Source organism: Doryrhamphus excisus, linkage group LG8, assembly GCF_037039965.1.
Source record: "Doryrhamphus excisus strain RoL-2023G ecotype Guam linkage group LG8, RoL_Dexc_Guam_v1.1, whole genome shotgun sequence".
Taxonomy (NCBI): domain Eukaryota; kingdom Metazoa; phylum Chordata; class Actinopteri; order Syngnathiformes; family Syngnathidae; genus Doryrhamphus; species Doryrhamphus excisus.
In genome coordinates, this window is record NC_136364.1 from 2,849,362 (window position 1) to 2,870,941 (window position 21,580).

The 21,580-nt window shown below is 42.9% G+C and overlaps 3 protein-coding genes across 11 annotated transcripts in view; 2 read left to right on the plus strand and 1 right to left on the minus strand.

Annotated features, from left to right (window-relative positions):
• Positions 1-396: 396 nt before the first annotated feature.
• On the plus strand, positions 397-5,909 carry trmt9b (tRNA methyltransferase 9B). Of its 5 annotated transcripts, none has more exons than XM_078792639.1 (4): positions 397-701; positions 2,607-2,788; positions 2,854-3,027; positions 4,316-5,909. In XM_078792639.1, the coding sequence occupies exons 2-4, from the start codon at positions 2,632-2,634 to the stop codon at positions 5,194-5,196; spliced, it is 1,212 nt and encodes a 403-aa protein (XP_078648765.1). In that variant the 5' UTR covers positions 397-701; positions 2,607-2,631; the 3' UTR covers positions 5,197-5,909. The 5 variants fall into 5 exon arrangements, with proteins under 5 accessions (XP_078648765.1, XP_078648762.1, XP_078648764.1 ...); XM_078792636.1 differs by having other exon boundaries at positions 397-697; positions 2,531-2,788; XM_078792638.1 differs by having other exon boundaries at positions 397-693; positions 2,531-2,788.
• An 89-nt stretch (positions 5,910-5,998) lies between these two features.
• The window catches only part of hdac12 (histone deacetylase 12), a 74,693-nt gene continuing 59,111 nt past the window's right edge, over positions 5,999-21,580 (minus strand). Inside the window, exons 2-9 of one of the 3 annotated variants that reach the window (XM_078792641.1) lie at positions 8,240-8,336; positions 8,005-8,148; positions 7,495-7,654; positions 6,839-7,032; positions 6,569-6,719; positions 6,380-6,496; positions 6,179-6,321; positions 5,999-6,111 (exon numbers count right to left, since the gene is read on the minus strand). In XM_078792641.1, coding sequence (XP_078648767.1) covers positions 6,088-6,111; positions 6,179-6,321; positions 6,380-6,496; positions 6,569-6,719; positions 6,839-7,032; positions 7,495-7,654; positions 8,005-8,148; positions 8,240-8,332 — 1,026 coding nt within the window. In that variant the 5' untranslated portion in view covers positions 8,333-8,336 and the 3' untranslated portion in view covers positions 5,999-6,087. Of the gene's footprint in view, positions 6,112-6,178; positions 6,322-6,379; positions 6,497-6,568; positions 6,720-6,838; positions 7,033-7,494; positions 7,655-8,004; positions 8,149-8,239; positions 8,433-21,580 lie in introns of those variants that run through there. The other 2 variants (XM_078792640.1, XM_058081029.2) reach the window with 2 other exon arrangements.
• The window catches only part of stard13b (StAR related lipid transfer domain containing 13b), a 66,171-nt gene continuing 57,151 nt past the window's right edge, over positions 12,561-21,580 (plus strand). Inside the window, exons 1-2 of one of the 3 annotated variants that reach the window (XM_058081018.2) lie at positions 12,561-14,144; positions 15,206-17,049. In XM_058081018.2, coding sequence (XP_057937001.2) covers positions 15,313-17,049 — 1,737 coding nt within the window. In that variant the 5' untranslated portion in view covers positions 12,561-14,144; positions 15,206-15,312. The remainder of the gene's footprint in view (positions 14,145-15,205; positions 17,050-21,580) is intronic. The other 2 variants (XM_058081016.2, XM_058081017.2) reach the window with 2 other exon arrangements.

A 21,580-nucleotide genomic window follows, 5' to 3' on the forward strand; every position in this document is an offset into this window, starting at 1 on the left:
TTTTTAGGACGAGAGCTTTGTGTGTTCTAAGATGGTATTGTTTATTGTAGTTGTCACGTGCGGCCGAGAGCCAATGAACGGAGAGCTCTGGCACTACAGCACACAGTCTGTACACTATTCGGCCAAGTGAAGCTCCAATTACAAGCACGAAATACCACCACGCTTGATTTCAAAATAAAAGCATACCGTTGTACTTCGCATACAATAATGTGCGACTGTGATGAAATCGGCATTAAACATTTAGGAAAAGGAGTACAATACGTGGTTAACACACTTTAATGAAAATTTGAAAGTACTGGTCTGTGTCATGCAATATGTGAGAGGTGAATTCCTTATTTAATTGTGTCACCCAAACCGGAAGTGACTCTCCGCACCCTCCCACAGTCTTCACAGGTGTTCGCCTCAGCTTGAAATGATGATGATGAGGATGGCTACAAAGCCGTCCGGCGGTTAGTTATCGTCGGGCGGTCACGCACAGCAGCGGCTGCGGCGACTCGATTCCTCACTCGATTGACGTGACGTAGACTCGCTACGTTCAAACATGTGCCCGGTGCCTTGGGGAGCGGGAGCGGGTGCGTGGCCGCCCGGTGGCAGAGCCACCAATTAGGGAGCGGGAAGTTAACCTCCAGCGACCCGAGCAACGGCCTCCCAACAAGCCGCCTGACATTGCTTACTTCTGTTGAGCCCTTCGTGGTAGGTAGGTAGGTAGGTAGGTGGGTGGGGGTGGGTTACATTTTTTGTTGCAATTGTGTGGCTTCAGTTGAACGCTGGTGCAGTCTGCGACACTTGGGGTGACTGAATGAATGCCAGAGGATTTGATTGTGGCGCTTTAGGAACCTAACCTGTATGGATGCCATTACATTGCATTGAACCTGAAACTAAATAACATCTTATAATGCATTTCTGTGAAACCGCATCTGCTTAATTAACCTAGCTAGCTTTAATCAACTGCACTGTCTTATTACTGCGGAGCCAACATGCTTGCAGCAATGAGCCCTACTTAAACAGTCAGGTTGAGTCATGACTTCCAGGCACATTGGATGGATAAACCTGTTTGTCTGCGGCGGAGCACGTTTTAGCCACAGTTTGCAGCATGACTATGCAGCCCAGGCTGTTCAATCATAGTCACAAATGACAATAATGGTGTTACAGCACAACTGAGGTTTGACCTCTGGCTCAGCTTCCCTAATTGATTCTACACTGTCTGTCATTTGTTACATGATGTTTTTTTTTTTAACTCTTTGTTGTTGTGTCTCGACTTGTAAAGTGTCCTTGAGTTTCTGGCAAGGTACTTGCGTATTACTACTAAAAGTGGCTTGCTGTGTTTAAAAGCAGTCCACATTTGCAGTCTTTTGATTTTCAGTTGCTATTGTCAGACTGAGGCAGCCTCCCGCTGCCGATTACATAATGAGCACCTCTCTGTAGTGAGGAGGAGGAGGGGGGGACACTCTGGCAGAATAGAAGACAGGCAACACTGAAGGATGCAAGATTACAGCGTTACATAAGGGATGTTTTCCTTCCACTTGGATGAGATGATGCGAAGGGCAGCACTCTGCAAACAGGCCGGTGGAGGGCTCTGCATCCATCAGCCGTCTGTTTACAACTAGGAATTATTTGCACTGTGTGTCCCTAGTGCATGTTGAGTGTTTAATGTTCCAAAGGGCCGGATCACAACAACCAAGGATGTGTCGGGCGAATGTCTCTGATGACAGGGTGACCTCATCAGTAGGGTGCACCCTGCATCATTAGGTTGTGGAGCTCTCAATAGATTGTGGCGCAATAGTGTAACAAATTAGCCCCTTGTGCACTAATTGACGGATGGAAAGATAATTCTGTGTGTTTACTCAGTTACCTACCATTGACAGAAATGTCAGTTGGGACCAAGGAGGTTGCTTCCAGAAAAGAACAATCACCAAAAAAACATGTGCTGATACCATTTTTTTCTTTTGATACCAGCAGCATCGTTTGGCAGTTTGTTACCATGAAAATGCAAACCGGGAATTATTGGCATTGCTATCGGATATTTTCCAGTATAGTATCGTTTTTGTTGTGTGACAGTAAGTGAATCCAACTGGGGGGATGCCCAGTGGGATGCATCGTGGTTGTCTTCCACCATGCAGATTATCCTCCATTGCTAATTAGTGTTGAGAAAAAGCCACTATGATTTATCCAATACAAAAGACAGGTGGCTCTATCATACTGTCCAAATGTAGCAGCAAACAGCGTGATGGAGGGTCCCGCAGTGCTGGAGGAGTAATGCAATAAACCTGCAACTCGATCCACATCTTTTGAATCTCCTCCTCACCCTCGCTGAATGTCGTCTAAGGTGACCGCGATGGCATAAACGTGAGCCGACGTTTTAAATCTGCCACCAATGCCAGTAACAAGCTACAGATTTGTCCTTCAGCTCAAGCATGTACTTTAGTCGACGGAGGACTTCTGCTCTGACCTTTTTTACATCAGTCTCCCTCCTCGCCGCAGCGCCAACTTGGCATTAATTGCAGTTAATATGCCCTTTTTTTTCCTGCAGGCTACTGATGACATTTTAAATGTGGCCGCCTCCATTAAATAAAGTGCTACATCCCATTCACCTCCCCTTCCCGCAGGCGTGATGCTGCGAGACATTTGCTCATGATGGAGGAGGCTGCCAGCCAGCTGGAACGAGACCATGTGCACAGCGTCTACGACAAGATTGCTCCCTATTTCAATGACAGCCGCTACAAGGCCTGGCCCAAGGTTCGACAGTTCCTGCTGGACCAGCCCCCTGGGAGCATCGTAGCCGACATCGGTGGGTAACTTAACACCCGAGAGCTCATTGATTTATCTCGTCATGGATGGTCTTGATGTCGGCAGGCTGTGGTAATGGCAAGTACCTCGACATCAACAAGGAGGTGTTCAAGCTGGGCTGCGACGTTTGTCGCCCCCTGGTGGACTTTGCCTGGAGTCGAGGACATGAGGTCCAGATGTGCGACGGGCTCCACTTGCCTTACAGAGACGGCTGCTTTGATGCTGTGCTCTCCATTGCAGGTGACTACTGTACCATTGTTGTTTGTTGACGTTAAAGCTACATTTGAGCAGGTAGGAAATATCTTAAGGTTTGATCATGAAGAGCTTTGTCTGACGTTCATCAGTGTGATATACATTTAATATGGGTGCACTACCGACTAGTCAGGAGTGTGTAGAATTTACTCATGAAGTTCCCCTCAAAGCTGTGATCTACTGCACTAAAGGGCATGATTACTGATGGTTGATGTTATGTTGATGGTTTTGTATCAAGAATGGTTGTATATGCTGTTGTATGACACTGCAACTGGAGGTGTAATTACCTTAAAGGGGACCTATTATGCTAATTTTTCAGCCCTTTGTATTAAGTTGTGGACTCCTATAGAGCAGCTACACACAATAACCAGCACTGTGGTTCCCTCAAACGGTCTGTTTTAATGTATTGCACTCATGGCCTACTCCGCTGTGGTTGGTCACACTAGTTAAAAGGAGTTCCAGCTAGCTGCAAACTGTGTAGGAGTTTATAATGAACGGCGATTTAGGTTTTTAAAATGTCGGCATACAGCCATGTGTGTTCCAAACCGAAAGTAGAGACTGGACAGTCTGAAGTTTCTCTAGAAAAGAGGTTAATTCAAGATGTCTGGCTTTTCAGTGTTAGGTTTTCTACAACATTGGTAACCGAATATGGCTACTAACTGCGGTGGGAAACTGCTATTAGCTACATGACTTGTACAAAATAAACACAGTTGGGTCACTGAAAAATGGTTACTTACTGCTTGCTCAGTTCACACGACATAACATTGGAAAGGCTGCATACTGGCTCATATTCACAAAACAGTGTTTGGACACAAATGCCATTGACCGATTTAAAATGCATTTCTTTTGCTATCTAGGGAATCAGGAACTCCAACCACTTGTGCTTGATGGTGGGGTCTTTAGAAATTCCAAACAAGCCATCCCAAACTTATTTCAGGGCTGACTTCCAAATGTGTAAACATCATTATCTGAAACTATGGCATCATTTAACAAGAGAATACAACATTCTAACTCCATTTATAGGTCCAAAAAGTGGAAAAAGCATAATAGGTCCCCTTTAAAGCCCAACTTGGTTGCTCTCTAAAAAGATTGCTTTAGAATTCCAAATGTTGGGCACACTTTGTCATGCATTTGAAGGAGAAACCGTCTAGGTAATTTTGACTGGTACTTCTCATGAAGTATTTAAATAATGATATGGTAAATGTATGGCTGTAATCTCTTGTTCAGGTTAACACAATGTGTTGGTTAACCAGACAAATGGCTGTTTCTGTCTCAGTCATCCACCATTTGTCCACCAAAGAACGTCGTATCCGAGCAATAAAAGAGATGGCTCGCACGCTCCGAGCAGGGGGACGCATCATGATCTACGTGTGGGCAATGGAGCAGAAGCGTCGCAAATTTGAAAAGCAGGACATCTTCGTTCCGTGGAACCCCAACCCTCTTTGGCCTTCCACTTTCAAACCGAGACGGAGGGCAGCGGCACAGAGCGTAAGCGAAGTCCTAGATGGCGGTGACAAGCACAGGAAGGTCAGAAGCACATCCTCCATGGGTGATGAGGAGCTCGCTGGCGCAGCACCTTCGCAGAGCACACACAAGCTCTGGTTCTTCTCCCGCTCCCTGGACTCTGTGTTCGATTTTGGAAGCTTGGCCATCTCTCGTTCTTCCTCCAGAGAGCTCAGCACTTTATCACCGACGGGGGTGGAGAATGGGGGGTTCACGGCAGGGCTGCGGGGGCGAGGGCGAGGCCTCATCAAGCAGTTCTCCAGCTTCTTCTCGCCTCCGTCTGTCATCGGATCTGAGGATGTCTTCGACTCGAGCACAGATCTGCACAAGGAGCCCAAAGACCCAGACGTGAAAGCGAACCGGAGTGTCTCTTTAGCACATGAGTGTGGCTCTTTGGCACTGCCCGATCTCGTCCCTTTCCAGAGGGAGCACCTCAGGGAGGCTGACGAGGAAGGGGATGACGGGGTGCAGCAGGAAAGCACACAGAGTCCTCAGGTGGACGGCTCCTGCCTGAGGTACTATCATGTCTTCAGGGAAGGGGAGCTAGCCGAGCTGATCAACGATCATGTGGAGGAACTCCGCATCCAACAGGCTTATTTCGATCATGCAAACTGGTGCGTGGTGGCTGAGAAAGTAGAGCTGTGGAAAATCTGATTCTTTTTGAATTTTATGTATTCCAATGGTCTGCCTCTGGGTTTTAGCACAGTTTTTATTCCGCTGGTTGGTGACGATTCCTGGAATTGTCGTTGAATGACAAAACTTATTCTTACAATGAATAAGAAAAAGTTCTCAAAATGACTCCGTGGCTGCAATGCACGACTGTTCACTTTTTAAAAAATTCTCTTTGGAATGTTTGTCTTTGTGTGGACCGTGCACAGCAGATTGTCGTCTGTATGAAGTGTTCATTTCAGTAGCGCCCTGAGTCGCTGTTGCGTGTTTTTTTTTAAATTTATTAATAGTCTAGGCTTCCTCTTCAGACTTTAATAAGCCAACGTTTTAACGTCTTAATGCTTTTTTTTTAATTATTATTTTGGCTTTTTATTGTAAAGTCTGGTTTACAGCTGCATGTATGTGGAGCTATCATTCACCCCAATAAATGCTTGATGTCGCCGTCTGTGTACTCTCGTGTGGTCCCGTGTAGAAGTAGAACATAGCGATGGACTGCCTCATATACTGTGAATAACACTGCACTGTACCACAAGTATGTCGTTGCTTGACGCCAACAATTACTTTTCAAAACTTGAAACATTGTGCCAAGGAGGTGTTTTGTTTGCGTGACACTCATGTAAAGTTTTTTTTTTCTTTTAATAAAAGTTTTTGCTCTGTACAACTCTTGTGTAGTGGTTGATACATCAAAACAATATTACTGTTCAATTGGCTGCTTCCACGTCTTTATACAGTAGTTAAGTTTGGAGTTCTGATACTCCTATATTGGATCTCATGTATTGTGCATGTGTTCAAGAAATAAAAGTCCCTCTAACTCACAATTTGGCTAGGGTATGAATAATGTAGGTCTCCTGATGATCCATTTGTAGTGCCAATGATTTACATCCTGTGCTCCCTCCAAATCTGAAACATTGAGATCGCTGATGTAAGACATACGACAGTTGTGTATCTACGCAAATGTCTGGTTCACCTGAGTTGCCGCTCGGTGGACGATGGAATGTCTGAGCGCCAGCTTGTCGATGTCTCGCGAGTACCCCCCTCCGATGACTGCTGCCACGGGGATGCCTCTGCTTAGCGCCGTCTTCATCACATACCGATCTCGCTCATATATCCCTGGAGAGATCACTGGGTTGACTAAAAGCTTCTACGGGGTTTATAAGTAATGTGTAACCTCGGTCAGTCAGGCGGAGTCTTCCCAGTTCGTCTTCACAATGAGGGTCTACCCCAGCGTCGTACAGGACCAGATCGGGACGGAAAGACTCCAGCACCCAGGGAAGGTAAGCCTCCACTGTGTTGCAAAAGGTATCACTTGAACATTGAAATTGTGTATTGTTGTCTTTGTAAGAATGTCCTGTGTTACCTGTGGCCAGGTACTCCTTGTCCTCGAGGCCATCCTCAACACTGACATCGAGGTCACTGTGTTGTTTACGAAGAGGGAAGTTTTTCCCGCAATGCACGGAGAAGGTAAAGACAAGCGGCTCGTCTTGGAAGATGAAAGCAGTGCCGTCACCCTAAAAAAAAAAAAAACAATAAATGCAAATTACTATTATCTTGTGTATGTGAAACAGCCTTGTGTCCCAATACTTTTATTTTGAGTAATGTGTTTTAAGTACTTGGACATTCCCTCTACCTGATGCACATCCAGATCCACAATCAGAACTTTCCTCTTGCACGACTGGTTGCTCATGTGTCGGGCCGCCACTGCCAGATCATTGAGGAGGCAGAAACCGGAGCCATAGCTGGGAAAGGCATGATGAGTCCCGCCGGCTGTGCTGCAGGCCAGACCCCTTTGCAGAGCCAGCTGCGCCGCAAGCACGGTACCGCCTGTACAAAAAGTAAATATCTTATGTCATTGTTTAAATGTAGTCATTAATGCACAAACTATCATTGAGACATTAAATCTGTTTCACTATTGATTCATTTTCTATGCCGCCTGTCCTCACTAGGGTGGCTGGGGTATGCTGGAGCCTATCCCAACTGACTTTGGGCGAGAGGTAGGGTTCACTGTGGATGGCAGCCAATAGCAGGTCTGTTTCACTACTTGAAACTACAGTGGTAGTTTTTTGCATGTCTGTCACATTTAAATGTTTCACATTAGTACATCAGAGGGACTTTACATGTTAGAGGCCCTTTTGGAGATAAAGTCACAGAGGCCAGACTGAGATGGTTGGGACATGTGGGACATTTCCCCTCGACTTGTGAAAATAATTACAAACATAATTTCCACTTGAAGACGAGGAAATGATACAATCTAAAATGTATCTTGTAGATGGAGGTTACTCTCACCTGTCTCATATCGACAGCGTTTTACGATGCCTTCGCTCCAAGGGAATCCTGTCCTCCTTTGGTCGCTCTCGCTGACCTTGCCGTTGATGAATTTGTCCAGGTAGTCGTCTGTGTGGACGCCACGCAGCATCTCAATGGAAGCCACTTCAGGCGTCCACACCTACTGGGGGGGAAAAACACCAAACTGGAAAGTAAGAGAAAAACAGTTTCCAGTTTGGCAAATGCTAACATACTGTACTTGATTTATGATACACTTAGCCAGAGTTCCATTTGTTTTTCTGTGACCAGATTTTCTAAACAATTCAAAAGAAAAATTCCTAGTAGCTAAAGTGTAATCATTCACTGGCTTAATTTAAACATTCTTACTATTAAATATTCACGTCACCATGCACTTATTAATCATAATATCATAACAACAAAAAGTAATACTACTTTCACTGAGCTTAGGTCATCACATTACTGATAAGTGTCAACTGTCAGAATAAGTGACAAATCAAAATGGCGGCTCACCTGTTTGTCACTAATGATTTGATCCTTGATTAAACAATGCAAGACTCGTGGAAACTTAGCCATGGGGAACCTGTGGTTAGCAGGCAGGTCACACACGTACTCGTCGTGATGAACAATCGGCATCGAACAGCACTTTTGCCTGACCTAAAAGGTAAACAACACCAATTTATTTGCCATCTTTTATTATAGCGTGTTCGCTGCTGCATCTTCGATGGTTAAATATACGACCAGTTACTTGGATTGTGAACAGACATCGTTGGGAGAAGGTGGCCGCCGCAGAGAACACAAGCAGGCTTCTTTTGGAGATGCTTTGATTCATGCAGGTCATTTTTCGCCGGGTGACTTTATTCCATGTGGTCGAGAGAAGAGAGAACTGTATTATTGTGCAACCCAAGTAAACGAGGGTTTGTTTATGGCGGCAGTTGTGTAATCGGCAACCCTGCCTCTCTGCTGCCACCTACTGGCGCGGAGGAGAAATGCCAGTAAACTGTTGAACCAATGTTAAATGATGACATTTGACAAATCAGGCCTAAATGTATGCGCATCTTAAATTGGATACTTCATATCAAATTGAAATTCCATCATTTGCACCTACCTGTACTATAATACAGACATCTGCACTAATGTACTATGAATACTATACTTTTTTGGAATCAGATCACAATCAGACATAGCATTAATTAATTGAATGGCCACAGTGGCTCCATTCCATTAAAAATATATAAGAACAAGTTATAGCAGTAATTTAAATGTGACAAATGTACTAAAAATAAAAGAAAGTTCCAAATTTACTTTACTAATATTCCTAAAATTACCAAAAACAGTCATTTTATATCATCTCTTTTATTCATCATCCAGTATCATCAGTGCAAACTACAACGGAATAACAGATATATAGTTAAATCAGTAGATTTTAGCCAGTGCCAATCAAAACGTGATTGAAAAATGTGACTATGATCACAATTTTGTAGATCACTTGGTGGTTATTAGCTTTTTACATCACTTTATGTGCCACAGTGTTGGAGTACAAAATACAAGTGTTGTGTCTCTCCATCTGTCTTGCATTTCTGTCAGGCATCCTGGCAGCTGTGGGCTTCTTCCCGCAGCTTGACAAGAATTTGCTGGGTGGAGAACCACAAGGGTCCCCCTTGGGAGGGACCATTCTTCTGATAAGCTGAACCGTGTTTGTACAGTATATATTTACATTTATATGTAATACAACACATGACTCGTGTTTATAGACCACCATTTTTTAATGAGCGTGTTTGTAAACACGGTTTGTTGTAAAGCAAGGACCACTTGTATTTCTTTTGTGTATTTTGTAAAACTAAATCTATGAAATATGCAGGAATTTGCTATTTCTGAAGGTTAACGTCTGCTGTTCCAGTACAGAAATGTGTCATCTTCAGGTGTCTTCTTGTTATTATATCTACGTCTGTTCATAGCCCTTGGCAAACGTACAGTGAATGAAATTGTGCAATCTGTTCCACACCGCTGAAGGTTACATTTACTCTGCGCTTAAATATGTGACGATTATGAAAGTTTTTGATGGATTTTTGTTTTGGTACTTTCCACAGAGTAGCAGCTTAAGATACAGTATCTCCACAAACACATCAAGTGGATTAAAAACCGTTAACAGTTAAAAACAGTTCCATATTTGTGCAGCCTACTTCCTGGTCCATGAAGAATAACATAAGTCATTAGGACCAGAGACACATGAGAGTATTGACTTTCAGCCGTCAGCAGTTTTAACCAGACTTACACCAAATTGGAATGGATTTTCACTCAGCACGTCACAATCGCCTGTAGTGTTGTCCTGCTCACAAAATCATACCTACCATCTTTTCTACTGCTTATTCTCACGAGGGTCGCGGGGGGTGCTGAAGCCTATCCCAGCTGTCTTCCAGCGAGAGGCGGGGTACACCCTGGACTGGTCGCCAGCCAATCACAGGGCACATATAGACAAACAACCATTCACACTCACATTCATACCTATGGACAATTTGGAGTGGCCAATTAACCTAGCATGTTTTTGGAATGTGGGAGGAAACCGGAGTACCCGGAGAAAACCCACGCATGCACGGGGAGAACATGCAAACTCCACACAGAGATGGCCGAGGGTGGAATTGAACTTGAGTCTCCTAGCTGTGAGGCCTGAGCACTCACCACTCATCTGCCGTGCAGCCATGAGTAAATAACAATGTATATGACAAATAACAGATAATAATAACAGTTAATAATATAATATGATATTATCAGTATTTTACAGTATGGCGTACACCTTGTCATCACCGAATGTGGTGCTGCATGCCACCTTGAGATGTTTTTTTTTCATCACATTCCAAGAAGCATGTTTCATTGGATTGAGAGGAGAGTTATGTGTGTGTGTGGGAGGGGGGGTATTCATCAGACATACCTGTCAATTACGTACGACCACAATCAAAACACGGCCCCCACTATAGTGCTCAGTGCGTCGGAGCGGAAGGAATTTGCAGGTTGATTGTAAGAGCGTGTCGCAGCAGGCGAGGTTGTTGTTGGAGTGAATTAATTTGTAGCTCTCTCTGAGTGCGAGTGTTATGGACTGTACATGATTCACCTCTAATCTATTCATGTACCCATAAACACCAACAGTATATTCTACTTAAATTGAAGGTGACATCCTGTTTCATTCCTGCCGTGTGAGAAGTTCAATGTCGGACAGGACTTCATTAAGATCCAAATGAATTGCATTATATTACACCTGCACACATCTAATAGGGGAGGGAGTAACCTGTGGTCCAATGTTAACATCATATACTGTATTGTTGACAGTATTATTATGATTGTTATATTATGATCATGATGATGCAATATCTGTGAATAAAAATTAAATCACTCCCTGTACAATAATCCCCCCAAAACATTAACATTTAAGCAGTATTTTTGCCCATTACAGTACAAGCAAATATGAAAGAAAGTACACTTTTTCTGTGCAATGATTAGACATTTACTATATCACATATTTTCTCATTTTTTAATTTTTTTCTATATTCATGAACCCCGCCCCTTGCCCGAAGTCAGCTGGGATAGGCTCAAGCACCCGACTGAGGGCATGCGACATAGAAGTCGATGATATTTAATATGGAAGCCCGTTTCTGACAAAAATATAATATCCCAACATAAATAATAAATAATATCCCAACAGTAAGTCATAATTATCTGATAAAACATCTGAATTATGAAAAAAAAAATAAAAATTAAACAATTTAAAGTCATAATTATGTGATAAAAAGTCAAAATTATATGACATCATAAAAAAATTATGAGATAAAAAGATGCAAATCTTTATGTTATTAGTTATTAGTATCAACAGTTCAGCTTTTTCTCTCGCTACATTTTGCATGAAAAAAAATAATTCTTGATTGGCTGTGCCCCACCTCTTGCCCAAAGTTAGCTGGGATAGGCTCCAGCATACAAGTCAATAAATTAATTAATTTATTTCTACCATGTGCCACATTTTGGACACCCCCGCATTATTGATAGTTTTGAGTAAAGCTGCAACAATTAACAAGTGAATTAATGATTAATTAATGATCAAATTAATCGACAAAAATTAGCAATGAAACAGTAGGGGGGCAGCTTTGCTTTGCTTCTTCCTACTCCTTTTTGGACATGTGGAATCTTGAATTATAACATGTGATGTATTCCAATGTAACCTGTATGCGTGCACCAAATAAAATGAAACCATCACCATAGAGTAGATGTTTTGATCGGTAGATACCTCACCGAGGAATCCACCAACAATAACAAAAAAAAGAAAGCAGGGATATTGAGTCAGACTCTGGTATTGTCGGAATGTCTTCTGGCGATGTTGACAGTTGGTCTGTGCCCTGTTACGTAATTTATCTGCACACTAGAAAAAGAAAAACAAAGAATGTTGAGATTTCTATCACATCACTGCCAGGCCAGATGAGACTTTGCATCGCCACGTGAGCCGCCTTAGTACACCGTTCAAATAAATGACAAGACCCAACAACTTTATCCAGATCTGCATCAAAATCAAACCCACTGTCTATCTAAGTTTTGGGGGAAATGAATGATGTTGTGGGCTGCACGGCGGTTAGCATGCAGGCCTCACAACTAGGAGACCCAAGTTCAATTCCACCCATGGCCATCTCTGTGTGGAGTTTGCATGTGTGGGTTTTCTCCAGGATTAATTATTGCCAAAACATGATCGGTTAATTGGTGACTCCAAATTGTCCATAGGTATGAATTTGAGTGTGAATGGTTGTTTGTCTATATGTGCCCTGTGATTGGCTGGCCACCAGTCCAGAGTGTGCCCCGCCTCTTACCCGAAGACAGCTGGAATAGGTTCCAGCATGCCCGCAACCCTCGTGAGGATAAGCGGTAGAAAATGAATTAATGGACATTATGGGAATGAAGTAAAAACAGTACGAAAAGAAAATGTACAAATATTATTGAAGAAGAAAGTTGAAATATTTGGAGCGCTAAGAGCTAAATTCATTCACAATTAATTCACTGCTAAGATGCAGTTACAACTTCTTCGCATAGACATTACAAAAATATGTCTAAATTCCAGCATCAATTACAGATTTTGAGCAGGACACATCCAATACACTATTTAAAAAATTGTTGGGGAAAATAGCAAATGCAGTTTCTGCCTCAGTAAGAGAATAACTGCTCCGTGTCAAATACAATAAATACATGCGTATGAGCAGTCGTGTTCCTATTGTCCTCATTCCTGGCTGGCACAAGCTGAACCTGTTGTACGTGCCTTCACTAGCATTCCCATTCAGTCACGCGGGAGAAATGTAAACTTCTCCTCAGCAAGGACATTGAGGAAGATGCTTGTTCACTTTTTTGGAACAAAAGGTCGAGAAACATTCAAAATTGGGCATACAGCATTATCTCTCTGGCCAAACAGTGCTCCTGCTGCAGCTGTGCTCAGTTGGAAGATTTGTTTTTGGGTTTTTTTTTGTCTGTCTTTGGCCTCCTTACCATACCATTTTTAACCACTTTTTATTGGAACAACAGTAGTTTGAGATAGTTCTATATGTGAGTAATGTTCAGCTCTTCCATTGATGTCGTACCAAATGAAGAGAATGCGTGTCCAAGCTGTATTTTACATTTTTCCTGGAAAAGAGAGTCAGGTTTGGTATTTTGTGAATGAGGGAAGTTGTTTTTCTTGGCCCGGGGGCAAAAGAAGAGGGGCTGATTTGTCACAACCTCGCCCCCGAAATGAGCATGTGAATGAATGAATGAAGGAACATACACTCACTCCCTTCGATGTGGTGAAGCGGAAGTGACGGAGAGGTTTTTGTGTGGTTATGTGGAATAGCTTGGATTACCAGTATTACCAGTAAAGCTGTGATTTGTTACAGACAATAGCAAAGAAAAAAGATAGTAATAATAATTATTCAAAAGGTTAAAAATGTGATATTAAAATATAATGGTCTTACTACACAAGTTTGCAAGTTCATTTGTTGAAATAGTCCTTCTTACTGTTTTGGGTATTATGTTTTATGACCTTTCCCCACTGTGTGCAATATAATCATTGCAATAACATACTTATGATACTGTAGTATCATACCGCAAGACCTTGGTGATAGTTTCCAATGAATAAGTGCTTTTAGTGTTAGTGAAAACACCATTGTAAGTGTAGTGCTCTCCAGTATAAATCACTCCAACTTTCTCCCTGGACTTGAAAGCATTCCTAAAGCGCCTGCTTGGGAGCGCCGGGTCACTGTCCATCTTGTCCCTGCGAGGCTCAACCCGCTCAAGTGGCGTCATTCCATGGCGAGGGCCCGCGAGCCCACTCCACCTCCTTTCTCGTACATACATACATATATACACAGTGCCAACTATCTCTCTACCGCCTCCCTCCTTTTGCTTCCTTTTTCTCCTCCCTTTTCCCATCTCTCTCCCTCACATATACACATTCCCGCTCCCTCCTCGCGCATATTCTGAATGGTTTCCAGTGCTCCTGCAGCCCCCCTGCAGGAGGAGGAGGCGGAGGATGTGATGTTCGCGATGACAAGCTCGTCTTCGCTAAGTGTGAAGGACCTGACTGACCTTCTCTCCCGGCATGGTTTTGCCATGATGACATTGTTTGGGCAACACGTCTGTTCTCCGCCTAGCAGGTGAGTGTTTTGTGTTGTTCCTGACAATGTGATGACTAATGAGAGTTAACTCATCATGTTTGTGCCGGTACAGATTTAGTGTACAACAGGTGAGTCTGGAATACTCCAATACTCCTCCTCCTATCCCATTTAGTCATCTTCGAATGCCACCGGACATGGCTTAAGAGGGGACAGAGAGAAAACAATACGCAGCGCAAAAACATGACACAACAACAGCAAGTTGTGCTTTTTTTTTATCTGGCTTAGAGATTTTAGAGAGTAAAGCAATAACGGAAGCCAGTAACAACAATAACATTGCCTGCGGGTGCTTGGTTTGGACACAACCAGTTCCTTAAAAGGTTATTCCTGAAAGCATGGTTTAAGAGACAGTACTCAAGTTTGTTATTATGTAAGTGTTGTTTAGTGTCCAACTGATACGAACATGTTGTCCTTGTCTGACGTACTTGTTTTATCGGCTCGCGTCCTGAAAGCAAACATGCGTGGATGTGTGTATGCATGTGTGTGTGCTGGTGGACGTGGTGAATCAAGCGTCTCAAGGCCATTGCTCTGCCAGCCGCCATGTTCTCATAGAAACAACCTATTTGTAGGATAACGAGAAGATGCTTTACAAATGTTTGGTTGGTCTTTTTGGGAACTGTGTTGATTGACCTGATGGAGGTTCCCTTCTCTCCCGAGGAAATCCCATGGGAGATGATCAAGTGACGATGGTGGAATGTTGTGTCTCAGGGCCATCCAAGGTGTGTTTTAAAGACGGGCCTGTAATGAAGGGGTGAGCGCGATGTTAACCGCAGTTGAGCGGCGACGTCTTGTGACCTGATGAATGGTGCGGGGCGCTCTAAATCACCGTGTGGGGAAGAGCAGTCGGATTCCTCTGAAGTTGTGATGTCACCGCCGTTGAGTGTGAGACAGATCCAGACTTGAATGGCTCAGCCCGAGCCAGATGTTCACATTCACGCCGTACAAACACACACATTCAGAGGCTATATGTCACTTTTGAGCTTGTGTCCTAGCAAACAGACACGCTGTCCACATCTGCTGTCATATTTTTATTTCTCTTTCAGGTGGACTCAATTGAACTGAGCATCTTCGATAATATGGCCTTTTTTTTTACTACCGGCAGGAACAACCGTGGACATTAAATCATGAGAAACTGTACAAGATAATAACAATGGAGCTTCCGCCTGAGGTGCAATTAGAGGGACATCCGTCTACACTCACAGCATCAGACAAATTGGCCTTTTCAACAGAAAGTGCTGTTAACAGCTCACGGGACCTCACGGCGGACCATCGTCTTGAGGATCGATGCTGCTTGCAGTTGGATCATCGAGACGGCGGACTAAAGGACAGTTTTGTTTGTATTCGTTTTAAGAACACGGAACCCGTAGAGGATGTGTCGTTTCAGGATCTTGGACAAAGAGATGCTCCAATAAGGGTTTCACCCCAGGACCACTGTGATCTACAGCCTGTCCAGTATCCATGCTCCTTGCAGTTGGAACAAAGTCAGAACTTACTGAAGGACAGTTATGTTTGTGTCAGTCTTGAGAACAAGGGACTTGTAGAGGATGTGTCATTTCAGGATCTTGGACAAAGAGATGCTCCAATAAGGGTTTCACCCCAGGACCACTGTGATCTACAGCCTGTCCAGTATCCATGCTCCTTGCAGTTGGAACAAAGTCAGAACTTACTGAAGGACAGTTATGTTTGTGTCAGTCTTGAGAACAAGGGACTTGTAGAGGATGTGTCATTTCAGGATCTTGGACAAAGAGATGCTGCAATAAGGATTTCACCCCACAACCATTGTGGTCTATGTCCTGTTCAGGATCCATGCTCCCCGCTAAGTCAGAACTTACAGAAGAACAGCTCTGTTTACGTTAGCCTCAATAACACAACAGAATATGTTGAGGAAGTTGATCAAACTCTGAATTTACAGAGCTCTCACCAAGACCCCTGTGGTCATCTTCCTGTCCAGGACCACAGAGGGGATGATAATCTTCCTGAGCATCGATGCTGCTCAGATATGTATGATGTACTAAAGGGTGATTCTAAGTCCTTAGAGCGCTGTGATCAACTGTCTGCCATTCTTGGAGGAACCCATGATAAAGACCTGGATTTTCTGAGCTCATCTCAGGGCCATTGTGGTCATCTTCCAGTCCAAGACCTAAGAAGCAATGATCATCCAGATGCTCGAGACCGCTTACAGTGGGAACCGGTACCTGATGGACTAATGGACAGTTCTGTTTGTGTTGATCTTGATAAACAGGAACTGCTAGAGGAAGTGTGCTTACAGGACCAAGGACACATTCTTGGAGATGCAGCTGCACACCTGATATCACATCAGGATGACTGTGATTCCCGTCCAGTCCAAGAGCAACACTGCAATGATCCTCCTGAGACTCAAGGCTGTTCACCACTAGAACCAGTTCCTGACAGACTAAAGGACAGTTCTGTTTCAGATGATCTGTGCTTCCAGGTGCAAGAACAAGGTGATGAAATTCTTGGAGATGCAACTGAAGATCTGGAAGGAATTGTGGTCTTCAAGCATTTAGAGACTGTCTCAAATAGCCATGCCTATCAGACTTCTGAGGAACCTCTCCTCACCAACCCAAACTCAACTCCAGACCTTCCCCGCATCATCAAACACAAACAGAGCTCCATCACCTTCTCGGATTCCGCAGAGCATCACGCCTGCATCAACGGCAGCTCGGACGAAGGAGAGTCTTCACAAGACGAGGAAGATGACAATCAGGGAGACGGTGACAACGACGAGGATGATGATGTGTTCGTGGAGCTGTCGGCCAGCAGTGTGCTCCTTGTCAATCACAGACACAGGAAGGATGGCGTCCATGGTGTACCAGGAAGTGACCAATGTGGTTATGAAGAAGAGGCGGAAAACAGCAGCAAGAAGGTATGGAGCTTTGTACTGTTGTATTGATCATACATGTGGGGCCACTAGTGTAATTATGGTAGGGAAGACAATGACCTTTGACCTTTAAGACAGACAGCATTTAAAATCAGAAGGACTCTTGCCCTTCGAGTGGTAGTTTTTAGTATCGTATGTGCATTTATTGCGATGATGAAAAACCTGCACAGGGAGGCAACAGAATCTTCCATCCATCCATTTTCTCATTAGGGTCGCGCGGGTACACCCAGCGCTAGCATGTTTTTAGAATGTGGGAGAAATCCTGCTTAACTCTACAGGTTCATGTCCTTTGTACTTAAAGATATGGCACCCTCAAAACCAATGGCGCTTTTCTACACCAAAAAGTGCTTCACGAGTGTACACATTTGAGGCAATTACTACAGTGTGGGAGTACTACAGTCCGCTGTGACTTGCTGACATGTATTGTGTGTACGATATGTGAAATCCAGAAGGGACGCAAACATCCTCTGCTTTCCCTCCACTCCCGTTTTCTTATCCAGAAGTGGCCTTTTCGCCCAACCTTTGATCCCCGACCTCTTTCCTCCTGTTTATTGGCCAGTTAAAAATCATGTGTACATGCGCTGAGCGGTTATCTGTGGTGGCGTATCAAATGACATGTCGGTGTCACGGCTGTGAGTGCAGATAATGGTTGGCGTAAAGATGAGACTCTTCAGTGTGGCACGAATGCCTGCACCTCAGCGTGCTGAGAGACACTCTTGTTGTTTTGAAAAGCAGAGGAAGAATGCGTGGAATCCAGGCAGCCTGTTGTAAATATTTCCAAACTGCAGCAGGTCACCTCTTCTTATGCCGTCACTGTTCACGAGCGCCTCAATACTGAAACAATGGCTTCTCTGGTATTCATTTCATATGGAAAGTTGATCTCCATCCTCACGTTTCTACATAGGAGGCATCTTTACAAATACGATACACACTCCAAGTGAAAGAAATATACTGTAGTGTTAGCAGTACTGTAGTATAGATTAGATTAATTGATTATCCAATCAGTCAAGAACAATTTGGGTGTTAGTTTTTGATTAATACATTTGAATATCCTCTCATTTCAGCCTCCCTGATGGGAGTATTTTAACATGTCCGCAGTGAGACCTACTGTCTTTGTGTTTTAGTCAATCCAAGTTATTCACACACATCAGCTTTGACTTTGGAAATCAGTGATGGACATGTGTGCCTCTGTTTTCATATGTTACAGACCAAACCGTTTTTTTGGTTTGGTTGATACTGATTTGCTCTGATTAATGCCGACCCGATAGCTTGATATATAAAATAACCAGTTGCAGCCTAACTGTACTAGGGCTACACTGACGAGAATGATGTTTAGAAAAAGCATAATAAAGTCATGGTCAAATTTATTCTCATGAAATCACATTTTGTTAACTGACTTAAAAAAAAAATTTAAACATCTTTTTCCTTATTTTTACAACACTATGACATTACTATTGAAATATTAACACAAAATCTTGTGAAATTGCAGTGGTATTGTGGAAATACATTGCCACTTTATTTTCATAATATCTGACTATATGGTATGATTTTTTTTTGTAATATTATTCTCTGACTTTATTCTCTATAGTTCTACATTGTTTGCGTAATTTTACATTTTTTTATTTCGTGCAAAAGACTTCTGACTTTCTCCTTATAATATATATATATTTTCAAATTTGGTTGTTTGTCTATATGTGCCCTGTGATTGGCTGGCGACCAGTCCAGGGTGTACCCCGCCTCTCGCCCAAAGACAGCTGAGATAGGCTCCAGCACCCCCCGCGACCCTCGTGAGGAAAAAGCGGTAGAAAATGAATGAATGAATGATTTTCAAATTTGCTATTTTATTCTTGTAGTATTACATTTTTTATTCTTGTAATAATATGATTTTACTACTGGAATTCTTAGTTTTTCAACATTGTGGAAAATCAGATACTTTATTCGTGCAAGACCACAGCATTTTTCCAAAATTACTAATGCATTTTTAAAATAAGAGAAGTCTTTTCTTGTAATATTTTGTTAATAGTGTTATTCTATGTTCAATGTGCCTTGTTAGGTAGACACCTGATGCAATTGTTAACTTTAACCATAAGGGGGCGATACATGCGTGATTTTTCGTCATGTCTTCTCTCAGCTTGCTTGCATGATGGAGGTCATAGCATATAAGTAGTGTAAAGTATTCCCGCAGTGATTCAGGTAGCTGCTGGCCTTTTGCACGATTGGCTGCAGCGTCAGACTCACTGACACAACTCCATGGTGATCTGTGGCACTCTCTGTGGGTGGCGAGCGAGCAGGCAGCCAGCCCAGAACCCCTCACACTCCATCTCCTCATTTCCATGTCAAAGACGCAATGTTGGGCCTCACAATGTTAGCCAATTTGTGCTGATAAAGTTATAGTTGTCCCCCACGAGATAACACGGAGGCATTCATCTCAATTGGATTGACTCATAGCAGCCGTGTTGTCATGGTGCCAGGATGGCTGTATGGACGGATGGGAGAAAGGCCGGGATGAGATGGATCTCACTCAAACCTCCTTTGGAATCTGGTTTATTCCCAGTGGCCACATTCCAAAAAAATGTGGGGATGTCACGGTGCAGACAAAGAGATAGTGTGCGTGCGTGTGTGTCTGACTGCAGTGAGGCATGCGTTTCTTGCATGGCTTCTTGTGGGACGCAAGGGCCTCGCTTTTCCTGTCGGCCTCTTTTTTTATTGCAACTTTTCTTGTTTCATGACTTGAGGAAATTTTTTACTTTGACTTTTGTGGTCCTTCAAAAGAATGTCGACATTTGCAGCAATTCTGCTTGCAACTCTTTATTCCATGCAGTATTTTTTTTTAAATTTGACACAAAAAAGGAAAAAATAGTACAAAAAAGACACAAAGCTGAAATATTGATACAAATAATTCAAAATAGCTTGGTCAAAATGAGAAAAAAAGTTGAAAATTATCAAGGTCACCCCCCCGCAAGCTTTGATTTATTTTTCCAGTATGTGGCCCTCAGTTGAAAACTATACAATCATATTTAAAATGTCAAGAAATATCTTCAATTAATATTTTTTTCCAATATTTTTATTTTTTAAGCCCTATTCCCCTGCACGAGAGTCTGCATATGAAAATTCTATTTATTTGACAATAATGTGGGAATAATAATGTATTTGTTTTTGAAAAAAAGCTGTATTTTCTTACTTTAACATATTAGGAAATTATTTTAGCATTATTGCCATCCTCTTCAGTTATAATATATGCAGCAGTTCTAAGTGATACTAAAATATACCATGACAAAATATAGTATTATTAATTAATACATAAGATTAGGTGCAGGTGTCCGTCAACATGTTAATATTGTATATTTGCCATTCAATATGGTACAGTATGATTTTCATATCCATTTGATGATTGTATGTATTTTCTAATATTTGTTTATTTTTTTAGTTTATTTAGAAGCACGAGATGGTCAAAATATTAGAAGCAACAGTGTCGACTGACTAACAAGTGAAATGTACTTAAACAGGAAGAGGATATTAGAAGCATGATTCCCCCGCCCCCATGTCCTGGACAGTCAGTGTTTTTGCCATCAGTGCCGCTTGAGACACCACCATAGGTCAAATATGAAAAAGAAAGGCAATGACCTCATCAAGACATGTCTGACAGACGCACAGGATCACGCTGTCCAAACATGTCGCTTCCGTGTCAAACTTCAGACACCCCCCCCCCAATCCCCTCCACTCACCTCCGCAGTTTTTCATCTCTCCCTGACCCCAGGTGACATCTTCAGCCCTGGGGAGGGTCAGCCGGGGATTGGCCAGATTTAGGTCATTCCTCTGGGATTGAGTGGTTAAAAAAAAAAAAAGTTGAAAATGGATCATCTGGTGTCTGCCTCCTTAAATCTTTAGAGAACTTTAAAGTTTAGCTAGGCAATGGAAGGAGTACTGAAAAAAAAAAGAATAAACCCATCCTTTTTCTATGCCGCTTATCCTCACTAGGGTTGCGGGGCATGCAGGAGCCTATCCCAGCTGATGGACAAACAACCATTCACACTCACATTCATACCGATGGACAATTTGGAGTCACCAATTAACCTAGCATGTTTTTGGAATGTGAATGTGAAATTCTTTGCTGACCTCCTGCTGTATCCCAGTAGGACAAAACAGGAGGTCAAACATGGACTCAATGAGGAGCTGAGAAGTAGATTTAGGTTTTCTATGTGATAATGTTGTACATCACATGCATGGGCACTGATGTATGTTAGTAGGTACGCAGTTATGATGATGATAACGGTTTGGTGACTTAAGATATGATTTATGAGGGCCAGCCTACACATCTTGAGGCCCCCCGTGAGGATGCTCTATTTATATACACCGTCTGTGTTGAGAGGGAGCAGTGAAAGCCAGAGCCGGGAATTCCATCACTCTCCACATGGCACACATGTCTGCAGCAGACCTCCCTCCTGCTCTGCTCTTTCACCTCCAGAAGTGGCAGAGTGATCACATTTCCATGTGGAGCATCTCAACCTAACCACAA

Excerpts from the sequence above, each read along its gene's own strand:
- trmt9b (XM_078792639.1), top strand. The coding sequence starts at position 2,632 with ATGATGGAGGAGGCTGCCAGCCAGCTGGAACGAGACCATGTGCACAGC. Across the intron at positions 2,789-2,853 it reads GAGCATCGTAGCCGACATCG|GCTGTGGTAATGGCAAGTAC; the intron begins GTGGGTAACTTA and ends TGATGTCGGCAG. Across the intron at positions 3,028-4,315 it reads TGCTGTGCTCTCCATTGCAG|TCATCCACCATTTGTCCACC; the intron begins GTGACTACTGTA and ends TTTCTGTCTCAG.